General features: G+C 40.7%; 3 protein-coding genes across 3 annotated transcripts in view; 1 reads left to right on the top strand and 2 right to left on the bottom strand.

Annotated features, from left to right (window-relative positions):
- Nucleotides 1-10,522, bottom strand: dhrs1 (dehydrogenase/reductase (SDR family) member 1). The gene is made up of 9 exons (XM_061695168.1): nucleotides 10,411-10,522; nucleotides 6,748-6,894; nucleotides 4,914-5,057; nucleotides 3,321-3,400; nucleotides 2,037-2,169; nucleotides 1,819-1,953; nucleotides 1,665-1,734; nucleotides 1,501-1,581; nucleotides 1-1,424 (listed from the first exon to the last, which is right to left on the bottom strand). The coding sequence occupies exons 2-9, from the start codon at nucleotides 6,889-6,891 to the stop codon at nucleotides 1,288-1,290; spliced, it is 924 nt and encodes a 307-aa protein (XP_061551152.1). The 5' UTR covers nucleotides 6,892-6,894; nucleotides 10,411-10,522; the 3' UTR covers nucleotides 1-1,287.
- Nucleotides 10,523-13,426: 2,904 nt separating this feature from the next.
- Nucleotides 13,427-15,007, bottom strand: c13h14orf119 (chromosome 13 C14orf119 homolog). The gene is made up of 2 exons (XM_061694570.1): nucleotides 14,351-15,007; nucleotides 13,427-13,814 (listed from the first exon to the last, which is right to left on the bottom strand). Exons 1-2 carry the CDS (start codon nucleotides 14,750-14,752, stop codon nucleotides 13,641-13,643), a joined length of 576 nt encoding a protein of 191 aa, XP_061550554.1. The 5' UTR covers nucleotides 14,753-15,007; the 3' UTR covers nucleotides 13,427-13,640.
- A 1,053-nt stretch (nucleotides 15,008-16,060) lies between these two features.
- Nucleotides 16,061-25,697, top strand: part of acin1a (apoptotic chromatin condensation inducer 1a) — a 31,496-nt gene continuing 21,859 nt past the window's right edge. The window contains exons 1-4 of the mRNA XM_061693801.1: nucleotides 16,061-16,209; nucleotides 25,165-25,230; nucleotides 25,364-25,475; nucleotides 25,560-25,615. Coding sequence (XP_061549785.1) covers nucleotides 16,072-16,209; nucleotides 25,165-25,230; nucleotides 25,364-25,475; nucleotides 25,560-25,615 — 372 coding nt within the window. The 5' untranslated portion in view covers nucleotides 16,061-16,071. The remainder of the gene's footprint in view (nucleotides 16,210-25,164; nucleotides 25,231-25,363; nucleotides 25,476-25,559; nucleotides 25,616-25,697) is intronic.

Here is a 25,697-nt window from a genome sequence, read left to right as displayed (position 1 = left end):
TACCTTCCCCCATTCTTTATTTATCAAGATACATTGGTAGCATACTGGACTGTATAGAAGCAACACTTATTACACAATAATACAAATATGCTTTAACATTTTATCAAAAATACACCTCAGCTGCATCCACATCAAATCAGACAATGCAGGTTCATATATATATATATATATCTCAAATACAATTTTACATTCTTACAACTAAAATAGTATAATTATAATAAATAGTGGAACCTCTAAATTCGATTCACCAGAGTCCAACCAAAAAGCTGCCTCTAAAGTTGCACAAAAATCCAAAACTTTATTTTATTTATTTTTTAAACTTGTTTTAAGGTTAAACTATTCAACCAGTGGTGTGCCTTCGGGCCAGCAAAGCCTTCTCTGTGGGCCTAAACACTATCAAAAGCACTGACCTACATTTACAAACTAAATTCTAAGATTTGTTCCATTGTTTTTTTTCCCCCTCATACTCCAATCATTCCATTCTCATTATTTCATTGCATCTTGACTGTACTGCTTCCAGGATGCATGTTTGACTGTACGATGGTTAGTTTTTGTGATCCAAATCTGATTTCAGCCTATTTATGCAACAACGTCGATCGAATCTGCCTAGGGCCTTTAGGATCAGTATTGCTGGCCAAGTTAATAGAAACTCTATTTAGCAATGAGACTGTTTCTCTAACCAATCAGATTTCAAATTCACCTTACAGGGTCACCTAGCTGACTCACAACAACATCAGCATTTTTCCCATCCTCTGATTGGATGGTCAGAGTAAAACTTGTTCAACTATCAAACCATCTGCAGCAAACTGGACACTCTGCTGAGTATGATGATGGTGGTGGTTGTTTTATTAATTTTTTTTGTCATGTTATCAGATAAATATTGATTCTAGAGGATGTGCTGTGTGTGGCACAGTTGCGTTTCTGTATCGTAGTGGTGGTTTCTATCATATTGATGAGTGGTGGTATTAAGAGTTGGATTAAGTCAGTCAAGTCCACGCTGAAGGTCCAGGTACCAAGTGCACAGCCCACAACTCTACTGTATTTAACAAATGTTTGACCCTTGAACAGATGGAATCCCATTCCATAATTTCCTCGAGGAAGAATTGTTTAAACATATGAAAAAATTAGAGATTGACCAGCGTTCCCGACAAGGACTGAATTCAAATTTAAAGGTTTCACTATAGTAGCCATTCAAACTTCGCGGAGTCTTTCATTTAAACAGACACTTGTGGTGATTGGATTAAAAAGTAGTCACAAAGAGGTTTTCAATGCCACATCTTCTTGTGGTTAGAAATGGTTGCTTGCTAAGGGAAGCAGAAAGCGTGGCATTCTTATGAAAGAAGGGACAAAAGATGAGAGCCAGGAGATATATGGGACTTGGGTCAGCAGGAACTTCAGGGAGGTGAAGTCTTCTATGGCCCGCCCTGAAAAAGCAAACAAACATACATGACATACCAACACCATAAACTCACTTTTTCAGTTTTTCAAAAAGTAATTCACCGTCAACATCTTGGATCCCATAACGCCTCGCCAGGTCACAGGTCAAGAGAATTTTTCCGCTCAATGACATCAGGTTTTTATCTTTCAAACCAAGAGATAATTCATTACGTAAAGCTAAAGAAGCCTTTCTTATTAAAGCTTAAAGAGTTAAAACATTTGCCTACCTTTAGCGAGGTTGACAATGCACAGGCCGCTAAATTCAGTAGTTTCTCCATTGGTAAATAAATCCTTATACTGAAGACAAAACAATCAAAATATTTAGAAAAAAACGACTACATTTACACATGTGAATCTTCTACCAGAGAGGAGTCCATCTACCTTGGAATCTACTTCCTGCGGTGCAAGCACGAACTGAGATATTAGCTCCGTCTTCACCGGTCCCGGCCACAGAGAGACAGATGCTACGCCCCTGCTTCGAAGCTCCATAGCCATGTCTACTGCCATTCGGTCACACTGTAAACAAACTAAATCTTTAATTGCTTTATATATATATATTTTATATAAATCTGGGAACCGATGAAACAACAACAACTTACTGCCGCTTTCCCAACCCCATATGGCACATTGAAGAGATATCGCAAGCCTCCCATGGATGAAATGTTGATGATCAAACCCTGACCTCGAGCCACCATCATTCGGGACGCATACACTGAGCAGATATAATGGCTTCTGCCAGATTGAGAAAATAAAACGGGTAAATGAATGACTTTTGTCCATTTAAAGACCCATCATTATAGACTAGTATTATTTACAGTCCAACAAATAAGATGACAGGTGAAACAGTTACACATCTGTACTTAACGTCAACTATTTCCAAAATTTACCATACGCAAGAGATATTTTCCATAGAAACCTCACAATGTATATGTATTTCTCCTGTTAATAGGAGAATATCATCATGGTCAGTAAACTCTAAAAGACAATACACGACTAACCATTTTACCAAAAATTGGCAAAAATCCACTTAAAATGGCCCAAAACTGTCCAAGGCTAATTAATGCAAGCAAAGTGCAGCAAATTCAGAGATTGTCCAGACTTTGCTTTCTAAGACTTTGTCAGGGACAATGACACTCTGGTGCAAGCTTGGGGATATTTGAAAGTGGTTGCTTAGCGGCCTGCCAGGAAGGACGCTTTTCCCATTGGTTGGTCTATTGAATCTTTTATTTTAGTATCATTTTAATGTATTATTTGCAATAAATCAACTAACCAATTATTTAATGAGATAAATGATTCATATAAATTGGACAGATGGACGATTCGTAAAAGTTGAACATTTAAGAAATACGTATTTAAATTATCCAAGATAGTAGATAATAATTGTTCATGCTCATTTTCAAAACTGTATATTTCATTTTATTCTAATTATACATTTTACTATTTACAAAATGTCAATTAAAATAAAATTAAATAAATACATACACTAACTGACCAAGTTGAGGGGGAGGATGGCTAAGTTAATGCAACAAATAATACAAAACTCTTCATAATGTATATGATTGGTGGGCCGGAATAGAAAATGCAGCGGGCCGTATGTGGCCCTCACGCCACACTTTGCCCACCCCTGTACAAGCGTTACAACAGCTACTTTCAACAAATTACCATTATGAAGATAAATTATATTAATAATGATTGATTTTTAACTGTTGGTCATTCTCCATGATCCAGGAAGTAGCCTGCTCACTAACACAAATGCAGCACTATTTTCCTAAACACTTTGGCCTTGAAGGCATTTTAGTTTTCAATTTCATCATGAGAGCATTTAAAAAAAAAAAAACTATTCTAATGGTGGCCGAAGACTTTGTTAAGTAATGACTAAGTACCTCAGGCCTGTGTTGTTGATGGTATCCCAAAAAGATGGATCGGTCTCCCAGAACTTTTTCCCATGGTTCTCAAAGATAGCCTGCAACAACAACATATTTGTCAGAGAGTAAATCATATGATGGGTATTAATCATTGTCATAGTTGTGGATGATCATATGATTCCTTCAATCAGGTTTATTCCACATTCGCCTTCCTCAGGGTTTCAGTTAGGTGGATCCAATTGGGCAAAGCTTCTGTTATAGCAATTAAACGATCGGGGGGTGGGGGGGGGGGGCTGTAATACATTAACCAACAGCTATTGTTTTACAAATATTGCATTTTCCATGTAAAAGGGAAAATAAAAATAAGAATGTGGACATCGGGCTTCCACAAGTAATTGCACATTGTAGTTTGGAGCTCAACCAAATAGCTGGGTCATCAAAAATAAATAAATAAAACCTCAAGAAAACTAGGGTTCACACACAGACCCGTCGCCGTGGCCGTCAAGGGCCATCGTCATGTTGACTTGCAACAGTCCCGCACAATTTTCAAAGCAAATTTACGGGTAGTTTTGATAATTATTCATCATTTAGATCAGCAAGCGGTTGAAGGTTAGGTTGTATGAGCCGAGACTCGTGGTTGAATCGAAATATACTGCGGCTCGTTCGTTTGTTCCTGGTAGACGGCTGCACCTGCTTCCCCTCGAAGATGGACAATAGCTAACATAATTAGCACATTCAAATGTGCACTGACTCCAAGCTATATGCCGACTGCGTTTGTCACACCCTGCACACTTGCCCTAACTTAAGGGCTTCCACGGCAATGTGTGAAAACTCTTTCTTCTGAGGATCGGCGCAGTATGCTGCCTAGACGCAGGCCCATGTGATTCGGTAATTGTGCCCTCCCATGAATTTTGTGCACCCCCCTTAGGACTAAGGTCTGGCGTCAGGTCTGGAGAGACATTTAAAAATCATGTGAAACTTCAGCTTAGTAAGCATCTAAATGTGCGTTTTGCTTTTTTTTTTTTTTTTTTTTTATAAATACAATGACACTACTAAAGAAGGGTAACCATACTGAAGATACCCAAGAGGGAAAGTGCAATGATAAGCATAGAACTGGAACATCACATTGGAAAGGATTTGGCTGGTAATTCGGAACAATCCACAACGCAAATAGTAAAATTTCAAGTGAAAAATGATACGTTAATTTTGCCAAGCAGATGCTAATGTTAACATACTTATTATACATTACATATCACATTCCAGTCATACCTTAAAAAAAAAAGGCCATATACCTTTACGTTCCCTCTCCATTACGCCTATTATGAAAAAACTTACTGGTTTTACTGTTGTATTATACAGTGGTTTACATCTTTTTACACTGGTATGACAGCAATGTTAAAATGTTTCTTAAAACATTGCTTGTGTGGTTAAAGTTAAGAATGCAACAGTTGGAGGCTGGGACAAATGATTACACTTTGACATTATTATGAGAAATTATCCATTGTGTTGCAGAGTTAAAAACAACTACGAAATCGGCCAGCATTATAAAACAGATAGCATTCTACTTTGGAGGTAGTACAGTACGTGAATTAGTGCTTTAATGCCACCAACCTGTACTCCAGCGTATGCATTGTTGACCAGCAGATCCAGTTTACCACTCTGTTCTAGTTTTATGCGTTCAAACAGTTTCTCGATGTCGCCATCGTTGGTCGAATCACAGATGACTGGCACACATTTTCCACCTCTCTCGCTTATCTGAGTAGAGAACAAATACAGTAACTATTCATGGAAAACTGTTTGCGCATTTATTCAATATCCAGCTTAAAAGGACCTATAGTGTCCAGATGGCCTATATTTCACAAACAAGTTCTGTTTATGCGCGGTATTTCTTTTCTTCAACAAAATGAAACTGACAACAATTACGGTGCACAGCCGCCGCAGAATGAGGAAATAATTTGTGAAACAACCAAGAACACATACAGTGGAACCTTGATAAAATGGACTAATACGGGCGGTCATCCGATATAGCCGATTGTCCGTTACACTGAGGCACTTTTTTTTTGGAGGCCATATGCACCCATATTACTGTACAATACAAAATTGTAGTTTTGTAGATTTTTTGGTTGCCTAAAACGCCCACAACAAAGTTATTGTAAATAAATATTTTTTAAAAAAGTGTGAACATGTTTAAATGTTTCACAGTTAACTTAACATGCCGGTGTCCTTGGTCATGGTTAAATTGATGACGTACAGTACTCATCATAGGCAAGTTGCTTTCATGAGCCGTGAGGAATTAGTGTACTTCCGAGTTCCAAATGTGTTGCCAAAGGTGAACTGCTTGACCAAAAAACTGTTACTGTACCAAAAATAGCATGTTCCACACTCCAAAGACTTCTACAATAGACATCACCATAATGACTTGGACGCTACATTCCATACCGCTTTATCCTCACTAGGGTTACGGGCGTGCTGGCGCCTATCTCAGCTGACTCTGGGTGAGAGGTGGGATACACCCTGAACTGCTCGCCACCCAATAACAGGGCACATATAAACAAACAAAGCATTCTTCTCACATTCACACCTACTGGCAATTTAGAGTGTTTAATTAACCTACCGTGCATGTTTTTGCAATGTGGGAGGAAACCGGAGTACCCGGTGAAAACCCAAGCAGGCACGGGGAGAACATGCACACTCCATACAGACGAGGCCGGATTTGAACCTAGGACCTCAGAACTGTGAGGCAGATGTGCTAACCAGTCGGTCAGAGTGCCGCCCCTAAATGTTATTACGTGAGGAAAAACTGTTCACTAGTTGACTACGTGTTGCTAGTACGACTAGTGACATTTAAAAATTCTACATTTAACGCTTCACTAGTTTTATTAGTAGTCATTCTACTAGTGTGCTTAATTGTCATACGAGTGAGGACAAAGTGTGCATGGACAAACTATGCTGCATGATCAAACGCCGTTCCATAACTATTGGCACTGTTGCTTTAAAAAAAAAAAAAAAAAAGTCAAGTGATTTATAATGTATTTAATCATAACTAAGTTAAAAAAGATTTTATAAAATGAATAGATGTTTTTTTTTTTTATTTGCAATAAATCCAACAATTATTTCATGAGCTAAATGAATTTTTAAGATACAATATCTGTGGCGAGTAGGGGAAAGATCCAGCAGATGGTGCTGTGGTGAATTCAACAGTACTCAATGACCTGCGAAATAAAGGCGATTATAGACTGTAAACATTTCTCATATCGTCTCGAAGTGTCTCCTCACCATTCGCTACTTGCGGGGTAAACAAGAGACTGAAGTACAGTAGCTGCAATGAACCACAAAGACCTTTTTTTGTATAGTGTGTGGTTTAATAAAAGAAAGACGAAGAGATTCATCTTCTGGTATGTATCCTGCCTAAGTGGTTATTGCCCCACCCAGCTCCTGAGTTCACCTGCGTCGCGGTTTCTTTAAGAGTCTTCTCCTGACGTCCGGTGATGTAGACGGTGGCGCCTGCCTCAGAAAGCTGCAGCGCGATTCCTTTACCAATGCCTCTGGATGCACCTGTGACCACACATATCCAGCCGGACAGGGACATGTTCTATGTGGACGTGAGGGGGGACAAAAAATAAATTGGTCAATCAACAACTGTCATAAATAATATATGGTATATAGGAATAATTATGAGCTCGTCTCAGTTTACTCACAAATGTACTTGGTGTGAAATTTGGGCCTATTTAGTTGAATACAAAGCTGATACAATTGCAGGAATTGAAGACAGACACACATGGTGATTGTAATCTTATTTGGGCTATTTAGACCTCAATAGAGTGACTCTCTAACATAGATTTAATATAAAAGTGTCAATTTCATTTAAAAAAAAAAAAACACCTTGGTTTTGTCATACAAATGTCCAGAAAAGGCCCCACTGACAGCTACCTCTGTTTGACCCAGTTTTGTATCCGCTTTGTCCATATTTAGCTAAGACCGCCCCCTCCCTTCCTCTGTGGAAAAGACCAATTTGTGAGAGCACGCGTTTGTTATGCTGACAGCGCTGGCTGCTCGGGAGCAGAAAGGGAAGGCAGAGATCTTCGCTAGTACGTAGATAAGCTCGAGAAACTCGAATGACCTGATTTCAGTAGGCATGGACGATTTTAATTCATGTTTCACAAGATTACTGAGGGATCATAGAGACAATATCACATCGCAAATACTAGAATAAGTTGGTTTGGCAAAATATGTCCCCTTTAAATACAATGCCTTCCAAATTATTATGCAAAGGATATTTTTCACCCTTTCCTAAATATTTGATACAAATGACATTCGGCAGACTTTTCAAGTCATCAACCATCAGAATGTAATTCAAATGTTTTTGAAGATTTTCAGTTCGGTGTCAAGAAATTTGACAGGTTTTAAAGAACTGAAAATAGTAATTTATTGAATTTGCAGCATTAGTTGGTCACACTGTATTTACTGAAATCAAATGAAGCTATTTCAATTTAAAAAAAAAAAAAAAAAAAAAAACTAAGTCAAGTTACATTTTGACATAGAACCCCTTATTTGCTAGCAGCTTCACAATTCTTACATCCATTAAACATGGGACTTTTTGGAGAGTTTCTGCTTGAATTTCTTTTGAGATGGTGCATTGTCATGCTTGAAGATGATAACACGGTTCTTCTTTTGGTACCGTGGAAGAAATTGGTCAGTCAGAAAACCAATGAAAAAGTATCGGCACCCTTCTCAAATTTTTATATATATATATATATATATATATATATTTTTTTTTTTTCCCCCATAGTTTCCCCACTATGAACACCTGCAGTTCATTTAAGACCAAACATATGTAAATGTCAGACAACTATAACCAAAGTAAACATAAAATGCTGTTTTGAAATGGTGATTTCAACTTCAACTTTGAATAGTTCTTTTCTTATCTTTGTCTGATGTTTATATCTGTTTGACAATCTTAAACATTAGTGGGGATCTGAGGAGGGGCCAATACTTTTTCACAGCACTTTCAGGTCGTTTTCACACGTTCCGGGACCGACAAGCTTTCTCCCCAGCATGTTTCAGGCCAAATGCATAAAAGGAGAGAAACTCATGTTGTGGCCCCAATCCTCCCCTGACCTCTACCCTGTTGAGAACCTTTGGCGCATTCTCAAGCAAAGGATCGTTAAGGGTGGGAGGCAGTCGACATCCAAACGGTAGCTTTGGGAGGCTATTCTGACATCATAGAAAGACATGCAAGCAGACATTCTCCAAAAACACACATTGCACATGTTGTATTTGGCCAGAAACATGCCGGCAAGAGAGCTTATTGGCCCTTTTAGGGTCCCTGAAGGTGTGAAAATGACTGCTGGAAAGTACACTGTAACCTTATGCGCAGTTTTGACTTCAAAACTGTGCTTAAAAATGTACAGGAAAGGAAAAAAACAAAAGTGGACTAAAACAATGATTCAGTAAGATGCATTGCACACGAGTGCAATAAAAATGATATTGAAATAAGTGTTTGAGAACAAAGACTTCTTAAAGATTAAATGCAAAATACTGTGCTGTTCTTAATTCACTGCCATTGACAGCTTTAGAAGTCAAATATCCATGTTAACTGGGAAGGCTAGCAGTCAATGAGTTAAAAGTTAAACACAGCTAACCTCAGTTTTACCTCTCCACTTTAAACATACAATACTGTATGTTTTGTTGTGTCCGTGTGTAAGCTATGTGCCTTTAAGAGATTGAGCCTGGTTGGGTGGCATAGCGTTTGGGCATAAGCTGTGCCGCCTTACAGTAAGTACAGTGTACTGTAAAAATTCCCTAAAAAAAAAAAAAATAGCACACCTGATGGTCTCTCAAGACACACTAATGGGCCATGTTTGGGAATCACGGCGCTCAGGTGTTGCGTAAGAGCTCCGCTCAGCGAGCTTCACGGTATTAAAAGCAGTAGCAGACTCCGTCCGGCATCGGGAGAGAAGTTGTTCGCAAAACCAACCATGAGTGACAGAAGCTTACAGGTAGCTCGTGGCCATTTCTACTTGCACTCAAAATCCGGTGTTAACACTTTACAGCGGTTAAGTTTTAGGTGCCGCGGTAGCCGTCAGCACGCCTGCCTCACGGTTCTGTGGTTCTGGGTTCCCGGATTTGCATGTTCTCCCCGTGATTGTGTAGGTTCTTTCCCCCCCAGGTGCACCGTCTTTCTTCCACATTCCTAAAACATGCATGGCAAGTTCATTGAAGCCTCTGGGTGTGACTGAGTGTCAATGGTTCTTTAGAAGTCATACAGTGTCATATAGTGGAAGCTGGCATTACTAGTAAGACATGGACTTCCACTATTGCCCTGAATTGCCTTTAGTGAGGACAAAGAGCATAGGGACCTCAAGTATATCAAATAAATGTTGTCCAGTCACTCACAGCCATTCAATTTAAAACCACTAAAAACAGACTCAAAGACAGAGACTCAACACGCCCACTTCTGCATATAAGTGATCAGTTTTTTTTATTTTGTATTATAATTTTTTTCCTCAACAGTAGGCAGTATGTAGCAAATAAATAAAACAAAACAAAAAAATAACAACAACAACAACAAATTAGGCTTTCCTCATACCGTTTCCAGCTGAGGTTTCCGTGTCGGTTCTCGGGCAGCAGGTGTTGAACGGAGAAGGCAAAGACTTAAAGCGACAACTTAAAAGGGAATAAAGTGCACCGTCATCGCTCACTCTACTGTCCATAGTCCAAAAGAAGTTTGGGGGGGGGGGGGGGTTTGCGGTTTTATGATCGACCGTCATTTAGCATTTAACGCCCATTGACTCATGACTGCTACAATGTTTAGTTGGACGGCAAAGGGGGGTTTACAAAGTAGCAGTAGGGTTATAAATGAAGACTTTAAAACACTTTTTTTTTTTTAAAATAAAAAATTGTTAGGCCTATGACAAATTACAGCACAGTAAGAAAAACAACACTTTGCATTCAATGTTTGAGTGGCGATATGTAAATAGGGAATCTGGTATGCAAATGCAGTACAAATACATGAGGAGCAGATTTCATTGCCAATTAATGTGGTCAGAAATGTGTTATTTAAAAAATAATAACTTCCATACTAATTCAAAGGAAAAGAGCAACTTACAGCGAGTGGCGTCGGATATTTTTTTTTGTCCCCAGCAAAGTCTTCGTGATTATCTGCCAAACGCTATGCTGCTCATATGAATGCAACGCCTCCTTTCTTCTTCTTTTCGTGACCTTTCACCGTAGTTGGAATCCACAATGTTGCTTTACTGCCCTCCTGTGGTGACAATTATATTTTACAATTGACTACATGTATTTGCTTTACTCGGACCTCGGAAGCTTGCATCTTTTTTTTTTTTTTTTTGCATTTTTCAAATTTTTGATGAACATACATAACTCTATAAATATACAGCGTGGCTAATGATTTATCCCCTGCTGAATGTGTAAGTTTGCTCAGTACAAAGAAATTAATCTCCAATTCTTGTGATTGTTTATTGGTTAGGGTAATAGAATTTAGAGGTAGCAAAAGTACTCATACTCTATAGGAGTACATATACTTGTGTACTTGTGTTCTTTAGTAAAAGTAAAACAATTGCAAACCTTGAAATGCACTTATACAGTAAGTACAAATACAATTTTAATGTCAATTATATATAATACCCATTTTGATAAATGAGCCAAATGGAAAAAAAAAATCAATTCCACATTTTCCCTCTTTTGTTGAGTTGCGTTGTGCTCGCACTGAGGAGAGAAAAAAAAAAAAGACCAAGATAAATTCTGACAGGATACTCAGGACTGAACTGACAACATGCCCCATGAACAGATAAAAATAATAAAAAACTGAAGAAAAAAATACACTGTACCTGTGTCCCGTCCATTCGCCCCCACATCTCCCAGATTAAAGGAAGAATTGTATTTTTATTGTTTTGTTGGGGGGGGGGGGGGGGGGGCAGTAAACATCTGAATGACTCAGAACGGTTGGGAGTAAGTGCTGTCGTCAGACAAAATCAAAAGTACAAGTGTTTCTCCACTACAAACTTGGTATTTTTACTGTTTTGCATTAGGATGAACTACTTATTTCACTCAATAAAATACATGTTATATAACTTTAGATTTTTTGTTGTTGTGCATTTGTGATTGATTCTGCCTAACATTATAACAAAACGACCATAAAACTTGGACACTCTTTCTTTGTGAGCCAACTTATCAATTCTGCAAGGGTAAACAATTATGATTGCCCCCCACTGTATGCAGCATTTTGATTTGTTTCCTGATAGTACAAAACAAAAACAAAACATATTTCAAAGGTTACAAACACTTTGCATATCATGCATGCATCTCATTCCGTACCTATGGCCTCAATGCATAGAGTAGAAATACAGTCCCCTCCAAAAGTATTAAAACGGCAAGGTCAATTCTTTTGTTTTTGTTGTATACTGAAGACATTTGGGTTTCAGATCAAAAGATGAATATGAAACAAAAGTTCCAGCTTTTATTTCATGGTGTTTACATATAGATGTGTTAAACAACTCAGGACAGAGCATCTTTTGTTGGAAGCGAGCAAAAGTATTGGAACAGACATTATTAAATTAACTTAAAGTGAATAATAACATTTAATATTTGGTGGCATAGCCCTTACCTGCAAAAACCGCATCAAGCCTGCGACCTATTGACTTCACCAGACTGTTGCATTCTTCATTTGAAATGCTTTTCCAGGCCTTCCCTGCAGCCTCTTTCAGTTTGTTTGTTTGTGGAGGTTTTTCCCTTCAGTCTCCTCTTCAGGAGGTAAAATGCATGCTCTATTGGGTTAAGGTCCAGTAATTGACTTGGCCAGTCTAAGACCTTCAACTTTCCCCCCGCTGATGTAGTCCTTTGTTGTGTTGGCAGTATGTTTTGTGCCATTGTCATGTTGCAGGATGAAGCTTTTCCCACTTAGTTTGGATGCATTTTTCTGTAAACTGCCAGACAAAATGTTTGTAGGCTCCAGCATACCCGCGACCCTAGTGAGGATCAGCGGTGTAGAAAATGGATGGATGGTGGTTTGCATCTTGCAAAGTCTTCTTCGAACAGTGGATTGTGATACCTTCACCCCTGCCCTGTTGAGGTTGGCAGTGATGTCACTGACTGCCGTATCTGTGGGTGTTTCTTCACAGCTCTCACAATGTTTCTGTCATCAACTTCTGTATATACCCTTGGTCGACCTGTTCGATGTATGTCGCTCAGGAAAACCCAATAGTTTCTCTTTTTCAGGACATTCCAAATTGTTGTATTGGCTATACCTAATGTTTGTGTAATAGCTCTGATACATCTTCCCTCTTTTCCAAGCTTCAAAATGGTTTGCTTTTCTCCCATAGACAGCTCTCTGGTCTTCATGTTTGCTGAACAGCAAATGCAGTTTTCACAGGTGAAACCCAACGCCAAAAACAAGCACCATCTAATGTTTAAGCAATCAATCTAAAAGGCAACACCTGAGCAACTAAAAACCGTCACATGTTCCAATACGTTTGCTCACTTGAAAAGTGGGCGGGTTCAAACAACAGGGGCTCTGTCCTGAATTGTTTAACACATCTAGATGGAAATACCATGAAATAAAAGCTGGAATTCGGAACTTTTGTCTCATATTCATCTTATGATCTGAAACCCAAATGACCGCAGTATACAACAATAACAAAGGAATTGACCTTGGCGTTGCAATACCTTTGGAGGGGACTGTATTTCCTTCAGGTTGCAGTAGCACGACCCATAAACCCAACCCCCCACAAATAAATACGACGGCGACATTAGATGTCTTTGAAAGGTTACTTTAAAAATCACACACTACATCTAAAACAATAAAACAAGACTATGAAGGCATTTTCAACCTACGCACCACCTCACATAGTCATAGTATGTGGAAACAGAAATAAAACAGAACTCAAGTGTACATTAAAAGGTATAGTGTTTATTTGTGCAAGTTTACAAAAGCTGTACACACCATATCAGGCATATAACTCAGGGGTAGTCAAAGCATAACATTTATCACACAGCTGTTAAGAGCTAGCTAGAGCTTCAAATATCAAGATGTGTCCATGAATTACAGTATCAAACAAAATGGCTAGTTTGTGTAAATAAAAAAAAAAAAGAGAGGGGGGGGGGGGGTTATAAAGACATTTCTTTGTGATGTTTCCCTGAAGAATTGTTGAAGAAACAAGACTTTGAAAAAGTTGGTCACAATACTCAGGATTCTATTTAACATAAAGGTTACACCCCACACCTACATTTATTTCTCTTTTGGAAGAAGTGAGTATCTTACACCAATGCACATTCACTTTGCCGATTGTCCCAGTCTGAGTTTCAAGATGCAATCATGACTCAGTCTCTCCCCGCTGTACCTGCTACGCAGTTGTAAAAGTGGGCGACAAATGTAGGATCCCTCTCTTCCAGTATGTGCACGAAATGATTGCGCTCTTCTTCTCCCCAAGACTCAAACCATTGTGTCCACAGGCGTAGCTGGCATTCGAAAATGTTTGGTAGTCTGTCCTTAACCTTGACAAAAAAAAAAAAGACAACAGGACAAGAATATTTGTGGGTCATTCCAGAACTGTTTCTGTCTCCACTGTGAAATTTCTAATGATCAACACACCAAATACAAAAACATGCACATTGAGCAATAATAGGCCTGAGACAAGATTAATCTGTAGCTGCAGTAAAAGTGATTATAAATATTTAATCGGGAAAGAAATCGCTCGAGCACACCCAAAATTTAATTTTTTCCCCTCATAGCAAATGTAACATAAAATAAGTTTTAAAGAAGGTTTATTTCTATTTCATTGATGCCTTCCGAAGTAATTGTTTAACATTTTATTTCATCCCAACATATTGTAAATGATAGTCACTTATTCTCTAAAGTTGTCTTTCAACATACATGCAGTGGTGTTAAGAAGAAAGAAAAAAAAAAAACACAAAAAAAAAATCTAAATAGTGCAGCCAACTGTTGATGGTTGAGCTGGATGAATCAGATAACATGGTTACATACGAATATAAATAAATGATAAGTTAAAAAAAAAAAAAAAAATTGTTACCTGAAGAGTACTGAGAGAGTCGAGAAGGGTGCACACCTTCCCAGGCACAGCTTTGCCCACCAGGTCCTGCAGAAATCTCTCCCGCTGAGAGGAAGTCCAGCCCTGGAACCAGCTCAGGACGCACCTCTGCTCCTGGAGGCTCACGTAAGAGATGAGCTCCGGTTCTCCCAGCTGGCCTCCGCTCGGAGACCCGCATGTCAGATTCTCCAGGGTGGGAGGACAGGAGGGGAAGCCAGCCCGGTTTTGCGTTGCCATGCTCGGTGACGCCTCAGTCGCCGGTGCCCCCCTGAGCCTGGAGCCGTAAGGCGCACGCGAGTCGTCTGTGGCCGACATTCTGCGGCTGTCGGTGGAAAACTGCTGCTGGCGGTCCGGCTTTTGACTGACGTAATTGAACCATGACATCTTTTAGAAGGGCCAGCAGCGACCAAGTACTTTAAAAATTAATCGGCAGTACAAACCGACTGAGGAAATCCTTTAGTCTGTAGAACATAAACTGTACGTTCAACTATAGCGAGCACGAATCTCGAATATGCAGTACCTTTTTTTTTTTTTTTTTTGCACGAACGTATATATACGACCCACTTTTGATAGCTTCACTGTCATATTTAAAGAGAAGTCATCGTGACTACTTTGGTGCTCTTTTTCATGCTTCCGTCTTTTTTCTTCTTCGTTGTGTTTTCCGGTGGTGTGCAGACTGTAATAGTACATTACTGCCACCCGTTGCTCTGCGATGATTACTGCTTTGGCTGGCAACCTAAACTGACGACGCCGACGTGATGAAGAATGACAATGCAGAAATATACTTTGGCCACTTGTCGAGCAAGCACGTGACGCGGGGAAAAAGACCAAATGGGTTGGTCCTGTGGCCATTATAGATAGTGTAAAACATTCTGCAGGTAACTAAGGATCGATAATGTGATCTAAATATCCTGAATTTACAATGAAAACGACCAAATATTATGCACAATCCTTTTCTGATGTTTAGTTAGTTTAAAGGGTGTTCCCACTGGTTTAACAGACCACTTCAAAAGGTGAACAAATGATCATAGTAGTCCGAAATACTTTTTGAAATATATTTTTTTGGTGCTCAATATTCAGAGTTCTTTTGAGAGTATCTCCTCGCCAAGTGTTTAGATTGAACACTTTACAGTTCAATTCAACTCCATTATTCAAATAATTTTTGATTTAAATCAATAATTATTTAAAATATCTCAAATTGATAAATAATCAGAAATGTAAGTTGATAATTGCTATCCATTTAGAACTCTTGGACTCGCAAGGATTTATTTTATTCATCTACACATTATTATTTTTATTTGCCTTAATGTATTTATGTTTATTTTGTCTGTTGTATTTGAACTGGATTGTTTGACTGGTTGTATATATCATTCAATATTATATTGACAAAAGTATTGTTAAAAAAAAAGTATTGTTAAAAAAAAAAAAAAAAAGTGAAGTTCGAAATCCGGCGCCAGTTGTCCTTTAGAAGTATCAGAACTGCGCAGAAATTACGCAAAGGGGGTCGTTCGCTTAATATAAAATTACATTACTAAGCAAGTGCAAAAAATACTAATTGTAGATAAAAAAAATTACGTAGTGAAGGAAATCAAAATGGACAAACGTATTTGTTCTACTCGATGGAGGAAGTTGTCGGCAATGACGTCGTCCGGAGGAGGGCGTTGCTCGACGCTCTCGCTGGAAAAGGTCCAGAGGAACGGAAAATGGCGGACCTCGAAGACGTAACCCTGGACGGGAGACAGCTCCAGTCTCTTCGCGTCGCAGATTTAAAAGCTGCTCTTGAGGAGAGGGGACTGTCGAAAAGCGGACAAAAGAATGCTCTCGTCAAAAGACTTAAAGGGGTGAGTTCCGCTACGAGTTGCGCGGCCATCATTGCAGCGAGTTGAGGATAACGATGAGACGGCCTGATGCTTTTTCGAGGGCCGACATCCGAGTATCGTTACAGTTGAGCAGCGTAGTAGCTGGAGTTTGGCGTTTAATCATTTCCAATCGATTTCATTTTACATGTAACTTGTCTGTGCTTTTTTGTCAAAAGTGCGTTCCGTGTTGGTGGACGTAGCCTTCACAGCAAGAAAGACTTTAAGTGAACTTGAGTGTTCATCTCGAAATGTATGTTGAGGGTTATGTTTCCCTGTTAGCTTATTAGCTATTTTGGCTAACTCCGTGAGTTTAGCTGTAGCCTCTGTGAATTTCTGCTGTTTACAATGTCTGACTAAAACACCCAAGAGTTCAATTAAGTTTACAACTATGTTGTTATAGTGTCTTAGCACAATTTAACCCGTAAATTCAGACTATTATTACGAGTCATCTTTTTGAATTGTTACTTGTCGCTATGTGCTGACTACTTGAGGTCTGTGAATGCCCTAAAATGTGTTTAAGGCCTTTGAGCTGCCGTAGGTCATTGACGAGCCGGTTTGTTTACTTTTCTACTGGTCATCACTCAAAGCATATCTTTTTGAGACGGTCGTTTTCTTTTTCATAAGGCGGGTTGGCAATAAAACTGACATCAGAATTGCGGAGAAAAAGCAACAACTGGTGGTACTGTTTGCTTTTACATTTCTTGTAGTTGTTGCAGTATTGGACACACTTTACATTTCTTCTTTTTGAAATTCATTTGAGAATATGTTAGTGGCATCAGACGTTAATTTGCTGTTCATTTGAAACTAAAATCATTACTTTTATGTAAATATTAACAAACTGTCTTTCACTTCCCCAAAGTGTTTACAACATGAAATAACTCATGTGCCCTGTGCTGTGTATCAAACTAACCATACTACTAATTTTAAACTATAATTACACTTGTCAATTAATTAAGCATTGTTAAAACATTAGCCAGAAAATGGGAAATATTAATTCCCTTGTTGAATTTGTAATTAGACAAATTTATATTATTACAGAATACTAAGGCTCGAAGAAACACAACAGACTCTTGATTGTTTGTGCACCTCTCAGTATTAGTCTTTCACCAAACATACCTCCATCCATCCATTTTCCGTACCGCTTATCCTCACTAGGGTCGCGGGCGTGCTGGAGTCTATCCCAGCTGACTGAGCGAGAGGTGGGCTACACCCTGAACTGGTCGCGAGCCAATCACAGGGCACATATAGACAAACAACCATTCGCTCTCACATTCACACCTACGGGCAAGTTATAGTCTTAAATTAACCTACCATGCATGTTTTGGGGATGTGGGAGGAAACCGAAGTACCTGGAGAAAACCCACCCAGGCACGGGGAGAACATGCAAACTCCAAACAGGCGAGGCCAGATTTGAACCCGGGCCCTCAGAACTTTGAGGCAGATGTGCTAACCAGTTGTCCACCGTGCCGCCCCAAAAATATATGTGAATTTACTTTAAAATCCAACAACATACGGTTCAGCTGTCAAGCTGCTTCTAAAATCACGAGATGCACTCTTACTGTATATGCTGTTGGAAAAACACAGTAGTACTGACTTTATTCACCATTGTTATTTTGTTGTAGCAATGGATGGATGGACTTTCATCCATCCATCCATTGTCAAGATAAAATGGGGTTCGAAGGTGGTTTAGAATGTTTCGCTCTTGGTTTTGTAGTAATAAAAAAATAAGATCAAGAAATGGTAAATGTATGGAATAATTATGTGACCTTAAGGCAATTAATAATTGTTAATGCTCAGTTTGGGGATTTGATTATTTAATTTCATGCTAGTTGGTAACATTAATAATGCTTTAAGTGTATTTTTTTTAATGTGACCAGACCTGAATGCAATTGGCTCTTTAACAGGGTCTGCCGCTCACAAAGCGACGCAGCCGATCTTGGACAATTGCAAACTAATTGCAGTCGGCTACTCACACCCGCACACTTGCAATCGATCCTGCACACAGCAATTTGCTGCAACGGAAAAACTGCTTTTCCGATCCCTGTGTTAGTTTCGGGAAACAACATTTTCAGGCACCACATAATTTCTTATTGAACCACAAACAACATGGCAAGATTGTCAAGAAAGAAACAGATTGCCTGGCCCCTGTAGCTATATTATAGCAATACAAAGAGAGGCAACAGGCGACAAATAAAGGCGAGTGTGTTGAGAGGTTGTTGGCAATGATCATCTCATTCATTGACTACACTCGTACATATTCTCTGTCGCGACTGTCCATGCTTCACTTTTTAGCGATATACACAGGAAGGTCCATAAATATTGGGACATTGACACAATTCTCATCTTTTTGCGTCTAACCATCACCACAATGAATTTGAAATGAAATTATGTGCTTCAACTGCAGATTTATCAGCTTTATTTGAGAGTATTTGCGTCGAAATCAGGTGAACGGTTGAGGAATTACAGCAGTTTGTATTTTTGTCTCTCACTTTTTCAGGCACCAAAAGTAATGAGACATATACACAATCATAAATTAAACTTTTTAATACTTGCCTTTTAATACAGCCACTGGTGATGTTCTGCCGGGCCTCTACTGCAACTGCCTTCAGTTCCTGCTTGGTTTTGGGGCATCCCCTTCGCAGTTTTGTCTTCAGAAAGTGAATTGCATGCTCAATCAGATTTAGGTCAGGTGATTGACTTTGCCATTGCATAACATTCCACTTCTCTACCTAAAAATGCTTCAATTAAATTCTAGTGTGGTTTCTTGCATTGATTTAGCCTGGAGGGTTTTACTTGGAGTTGGTTGCTGCAGCAGCCTCAACAGTGAAATATAATATCCATAATAAATGCCTATTCTGTCCGGTGATCGTTAACATGGCATTTGCAAAAATGTGCACAATGTGGCAAAATGGCTTGTTTAATTTAAGTGGAGGAAACTAAATATTTGGGGTAAAAAGCAAGAATGTAGGGCATGTAGGGAATCTGACCATGCAAAAGTTATCAAGTGGTCCAATTCCATTTTACGCCCAGGGAGCTGGTCATGAGCGTCTGTTAATTTAATCATCCAGTAGAACCCCTTATTTCCAACCATACGTATGCCTAGATCAGAGTACACAATTTTATCCCTCTTATTATCCTGATTTGCTATCGTGGCCGATTTCCCGGATATTTCCAACCATATTTTGTTGGAAACGACAAAACGTCTTGTAGTGTGACATAATTCACGATCAACTATTTGGCCCTACGATAGTCCTATGATGTCAAAATGAAAACTCTCGAAACTCATTTCGGCCGCTTGTATCCGGGATCTTGTTCTTTCGGTCACGACCCACAGCTCGTGACCATAGGTGAGTGTAGGAACATAGATAAACCGGTAAATCGAGAGCTTTGCCTTTTGGCTTAGCTCCTTCTTTACCACAACGGACCGATACAAAGTCCGGATCACTGCAGACGCTGCACCGATCCACCTGTTGATCTCCCGTTCCATTCTTCCCTCACTCGTGAACAAGACCCCAAGATACTTGAACTCCTCCACTTGGGGCAGGAGCTCATCCCCGACCTGTAGAGGGCACGCAACCCTTTTCTGACTGAGGACCATGGTCTCAGATTTGGAGGTGCTGGTTCTCATCCCAGTGAGAGTTGGAGATCACGGCTTGATGAACAGAACCATATCATCTGCAAAAAGCAGAGATGCAATACTGATGCCACCAAACCGGACCCCCTCTACGCCTCGGCTGCGCCTTGAAATTCTGTCCATAAAAGTGATCAACAGAATCGGTGACAAACGGCAGCCTTGGCGGAGTCCAACCTTCACCGAGAACGAGTCCACTTACTGCCGGATGTGAGGACCAAACTGTGACTGCGGTCATACAGGGACCGAACAGGCCATATCAGGGTGTTCGTTACCCCATACTCCCGAAGCACCCCCCACAGGACTCCCTGAGAGACACGGTCGAACGCCTTCTCCAAGTCCACAAAACACATGTAGACTGGTTGAGCGAACTCCCATGCACCCTCAAGGACCCTGCAAAGGGTGTAGAGCTGGTCCACTGTTCCACGACCAGGACGAAAACCACACCGCTCCTCCTGCATCTGATATTCGACTTCCCGACGGGCCCTCCTCTCCAGCACCCCTGAATAGACCTTACCAGGGAGGCTGAGGAGTGTGATCCCCCTGTAGTTGGAACACACCCTCCGATCCCCCTTCTTAAATAGGGAGACCACCACCCCAGTCTGCAAATCCAGAGACACTGTCCCTGATGTCCACGCGATGTTGCAGAGGCGTGTCAACCAGGACAGCCCCTCAACATGCGGCCGCAAGTCCGATGACACGACCAAAAAGCCCTGGTGCCAAGTGCAAGTGTGGACACTCTTATGCTTGAACATGGTGTTCGTTATGGACAATCCGTGATGAGCACAAAAGTCCAATAACAGAACAACGCTCGGGTTCTGATCGGGGGGGGGGGGTGGGTGGCGGCCGTTCCTCCCAATCACACCCTTCTAGGCCTCACTGTCATTGCCCACGTGAGCATTGAGGTCCCCAGCAGAATGATGGCGTCCCCACCGGGAGGGCTCTCCAGCACCCCTTCCAAGGACTCCAAAAAGGGTGGGTACTCTGAACTGCTGTTTGGTGCATAGGCACAAACAACAGTCAGGACCCGTCACCCCCACCCGAAGGCGGAGGGAGGCTAATCTCTCGTCCACCGGGGTGAACCCCAATGTACAGGCGCCGAGCCGGGGGGCAATAATTATTCCCACACCTGCTCGGCGCCTCTCACCGTGGGCAACTCCAGAGTGGAAGAGAGTCCAACTCCTCTCAAGAGGACTGGTACCAGAGCCCAAGCTGTGTGTGGAGGCGAGTCCGACTATATGTAGTTGGAACTTCTCGACCTCACACACCAGCTCGGGGTCCTTCCCGTCAGAGTGGTGACATTCTACGTCCCTAGAACCACCTTCTGTAGCCGGGGATCGGATCGCCAAGGTCCCTGCCTTCGGCCACCGCCCAGCTCGCACTGCACCCGACGCCAATGGCCCCTCCCACAGGTGGTGAGCCCATGGGAAGGGGGACCCACGTTACCCAATCGGGGTGTGCCCCATGTGTGCAGACCAGGTGCTCGCCTTCGAGCCCCACCTCCAGGCCTGGCTCCAGAGGGGGGCCCCGGTGACCCGCGTCCTGGCAAGGGAAACCTAAATCCATTAATTTTATTCGTCATAGGGGTTTTTGGAGCCGTGCTTTTTCTGGTCCCTCACCTAGGACCTGTTTGCCATATGTGACCCTACCAGGGGCGTGAAGCCCCAGACAACTTAGCTCCTAGCATCATTGGGACACACAAACCCCTCCACCACGTTAATGTGATGGCTCAAGGAGGGGATATTGTTTTACATCAATACTTAATCATATTCATAATCTATAATGTGCCTGTGGATGAAAAAGCAAAGCTTGTGTACCCAGTGCACGCTCAAATGAATGGTGTCAGCGACACTACTAGACTTCTCGCCCAAGTCCTCGCTTTAGAAACTTGCTTCTTCCTTAACTATTAATCTATAATTTTATGATTTAATAAGTGCGGTAAAGTAGTAAGTGTACAGTGTTCACCACAGTATACACTCAGAGCTGTGCATGTCCAATTTGCGATCTAGCTGTACAATGAATGAATGGGAAGCTGATTGATGTGCACTCGTCAATCACGGACCACAGCTCCTCGGTCAAACGTGACATAGTCTTTGATGGTGATAGTGACGCTAACTCAGAGGACGTGTTTATTTTTCCTGATGACTCAAGTGAACACAGCCAGCGGCGAAAATGAAAGCAGCACTTTATACTACAGCGTGCTCTCTTTCTCAGTCAGCTTTGCCAAGCAACAGCCAAGACGACACCCAAAAATGACCAACTCGCGCTTCTTCACCCCTGTCATCCTCATTCTCATCTCCATTTTCATTGCTGGTTAATTCCTTTCGCTCCTCATGTCTCTAATCATACTCTGGTGGCTGCTACTGCAGCTAATGCTAAAAACACAGACAAAGCTTCTCACCTTTTGAAGCCACTAGCCAGTGGCGCAAACAACAAACGATGACCGATGTTGAAATAAAGTTTTGTAAAAATAAATAATCCTGGAAATAATTTTTGAAAGTTGTGCCTTATTATGTTACCATTCAAGAGAATACATTTGGCTTTAATCCTTCGACATAATTTATTAAGTACGAAAATTATAGAGTAATGATTATGTTGTGAAACTGAACAGTATGCAGAATTGTTTTTAATCCTTTTAATCCTACTACATGACACACTGCAATAACTGTCCCGTGGTAATATTCTTGACATAATTTTCAAACTACGGAAATTCAAACAAATTGTTCTGCAAGTAGTCACTGATTGTTTAGTGATGCACTCGCCTGACTTTGGTGCGGGCAGCGTGGTTTCAGTTCCCACTCAGTGACGGTGTGAATGTGAGTGCGAATGGTTGTCTCTATATGTGCCCTGCGACTGACTGGCGACCAGTTCAGGGTGTTGTCTGCCTTTCGCCCGAAGTTAGCTAGCATAGGCTCCAGCGCCCAGCAACTCTAACCAGGATAAGCGGTGTTGAAAAATGGATGGGTGTTCCGGTATTGAATTTCTGTAGTTTGCCAGCTCTGCAGTCATAGCCATAAACGCAATTTTACTAATGATTGGAATCGTTTTATGCATGTTTTATTTATTCATTATTGATTGAATTATTAATTATTAATTTAAAGCACTTTGTGTTGCATTTTTGTAATATGAAAAGCAGTTTACAAATTCAGTGTGATTGATAAATTCTTTGTTTTCGGCCTTAGGCTCCCCAGTTTCGGTTTTCAGTTTCAGTTTATCACTATTTTAAGTGATGTCCCATTCTAAATCCATATGGTTTAATATGATGTTGGACGAGAAGGCCTTGCTCACTGTCCACTCGAAATCAACCCAAAGGTGTGCTGTCCGGTTGAGGGCAGGACTCTGTGCAGGCCAGTCAAGTTCATCCATACCAAATTCTCTCATCCAAGTCTTTATGAACCTTGCTTTGTGCACAGACATGTTGGAACAGGAAGGGGTAATCCACAAACTGTTTGACTGTCCAAAATCTCTTGGTATGCTGAAGCAGTCATGGTTCCTTTCCCTGGAGCTTAGGTGCTAATATTTTGGACATTTCTAACTTTGTGGGAAGTTTGGAAATGTCCCCTTCCTGTTCCAACATGATTGCATCAGTGCACTACTCAAGGTTCATAAAGACAGGGAAAAGAGAGTTTAATGTTGATAAACTGGACTGGCCTGCACAAGCCTGACCTCAACCGTATAGAGAACACTTTTGGATGAAATAAAGTGGAGACTGAGAGCCAAGCCTTTTCGTCCAACATCAGTGTGTAATGATGACGCTTCTGGGAAAATGGTCATAAATTCCCATAAACTCACTCCTAAACCTTATGGAAGCCTTTCCAGAAGACTTTAAGATGTTATAATTGTAGAGGCATGCCCAATGTCATATTAAAGCCTATGGATTAAGAATGGAATGTCACTTAAATAATATATCTGAGTCAAGGCAGGTGAGCGAATACTTTTGACAATATAGTGTAAAGTATCGGATCGGGACTGTATCGGCAGATACTTCAAATCAAAGACTCGGACTCTGGTGCAAAAAGTGATAAGGACATCCCTTGTCTGAGTTGATAGACAGTGAGATTTAAAAAAAAAAAAGTGTTTTTATTTAGTGTCTGTAAATGTATTGTTTCAACTGTATGTATAATAAAAGTGAAAGATAGGGTATTGCATTACAAATATACATATAAAATATATTTTCACGACCATAAGGCGCACCGTATCAAAAGGCGCAGTCTCGGTTACGGGGTCTATTTCTGTATTTAACACATACATAAGTCGCACCGTATTATTGGGCGCAGGCATGGTAAAACATACGCTATCTTTAAACATGCTACCGTATGTTATTAAAAAGGCAGCCGGAGCAAAATTGATTTCGGTTGTACTTTATTGAAGTATTTAACAATGTACTCACGTTATTGTTTTATCAATCCTCCTCCACAAATCCATCAAAGTCCTCATCTTCTGTATCCGAAATGAACAGCTGGGCAATTTCGCCATCAAACATGCCGGCCGGTTTCCCTCTCGTCATTACCGGAGTCAGTCTCGTTGCCGGTGGGACGTTCAGCAATGATGCCGGCTTTCGCGAAAGCTCGGACAACAGTCAAAGCAGATACCTTAGCCCAGGCATCCACTTGCGAACCATGGATTTGTTGATGTTGAATTCTCTCGCGGCTGCTCGAGTCCCATGTTCCTCCGCGTAACTGGTAGCTTGCAGTTTAAACTGTGCTTCGTAAGCGTGTCTCTTCGTAGGTGCCATTTTCGGGGGTCCTTAGCCAATATATACCTACTAGGGGCGTGCCTTTAGTGTCCTCTGTCACGCGCACCCTTTCCCCTTTAACGTCTGCATGCTGTCCTCAGTCACGTCCGCCCTTCCTCTATATAAGCAGCGTGTCGACAGGAAATGCTCCCAGTCAGTCAAGCGGAGCGCTCATCAAAGTTACACAACAACATTTACAGATTTTGGAACTCTGTGCACACATAAGACACGCCACGGCGCATTATAAGGCGCCCCGTCCATTTTGGAGAAAATTTAAGACTTTTAGGTGCGCCTTATGGTCGTGAAAATACGGTAGTTAAAACGCGTGCAAATGTAAAAGTTGGACGTAGCTTTTTGACTAATTTCTTTTAAGACGTTGTACACATATAAGTTGCAGTCTTCTGGTACATCATCCAATGCTCTTAATAAAAACAAACTAGCATAATATATATATGAGTCTGTTTCCTTTTTGGAAGTCTTTCTTTCTCCTTAGATACTTCAATTTGTCTTTGTTGCTCTTTACTCTGCAATGCGTTTAAGAATACACAACAATATCTCTTCTCAATAACAGGCTCTTATGCTGGAGAATCTGCAGAAGACCTCCACTCCTCATGTTGGACTGCAACCAAACTCTCAGGTAAGTGTTTCAGAGCTATGTAAATTCATCCACAAGTAACTACTAACTAGTGTAATTGTCATTGTCTTAAAAACTGTATGTGATGATTGCCCAAGGACTTGCAGCCTGTTTTCATTAGCTTTTCTGGATTTAGATTGGTGAGGAAATGAGCCAGAATAGCTTAATTAAGCAGTATATGGCTAAACAGCAGGAGCTCCTGCGGCAACGTCTGGAGAGAGAGGCACGGGAAGCACATGACACTAATGGTAAGTGGAGTTAGTTTTCCCGTGCAAATATGGTCATGATGATGCCGGTTTTTATTTTTTTTTTTACTCTGCTTTTGTAAACAGAGAAAGAGGACCACACAGATGTTAATAACAGCACTGCATGTCCTCCACAAGCTCAGGTCAGACATTTTCCCACCATATTGTTGTTCAGTTGAATGCCTTTTAAAACCTTTCTGTGGAAATTATTCTCTAAAATATGGT

The sequence above is a fragment of the Phycodurus eques genome, chromosome 13, assembly GCF_024500275.1.
Source record: "Phycodurus eques isolate BA_2022a chromosome 13, UOR_Pequ_1.1, whole genome shotgun sequence".
NCBI classification, from domain to species: domain Eukaryota; kingdom Metazoa; phylum Chordata; class Actinopteri; order Syngnathiformes; family Syngnathidae; genus Phycodurus; species Phycodurus eques.
The sequence above is the reverse complement of the archived record's forward strand: the minus strand, read 5'-3'. Positions and strand labels throughout refer to the sequence as shown.

Coding starts and splice junctions, on each gene's coding strand:
- c13h14orf119 (XM_061694570.1), bottom strand. CDS start 14,752: ATGTCATGGTTCAATTACGTCAGTCAAAAGCCGGACCGCCAGCAGCAG. Junction 13,815..14,350: donor ACTCTCTCAGTACTCTTCAG/GTAACAATTTTT, acceptor TTTTTTGTCAAG/GTTAAGGACAGACTACCAAA.
- dhrs1 (XM_061695168.1), bottom strand. CDS start 6,891: ATGTCCCTGTCCGGCTGGATATGTGTGGTCACAGGTGCATCCAGAGGC. Junction 5,058..6,747: donor TTAAAGAAACCGCGACGCAG/GTGAACTCAGGA, acceptor TTCTCTACTCAG/ATAAGCGAGAGAGGTGGAAA. Junction 1,954..2,036: donor ATGGGGTTGGGAAAGCGGCA/GTAAGTTGTTGT, acceptor GTTTGTTTACAG/TGTGACCGAATGGCAGTAGA.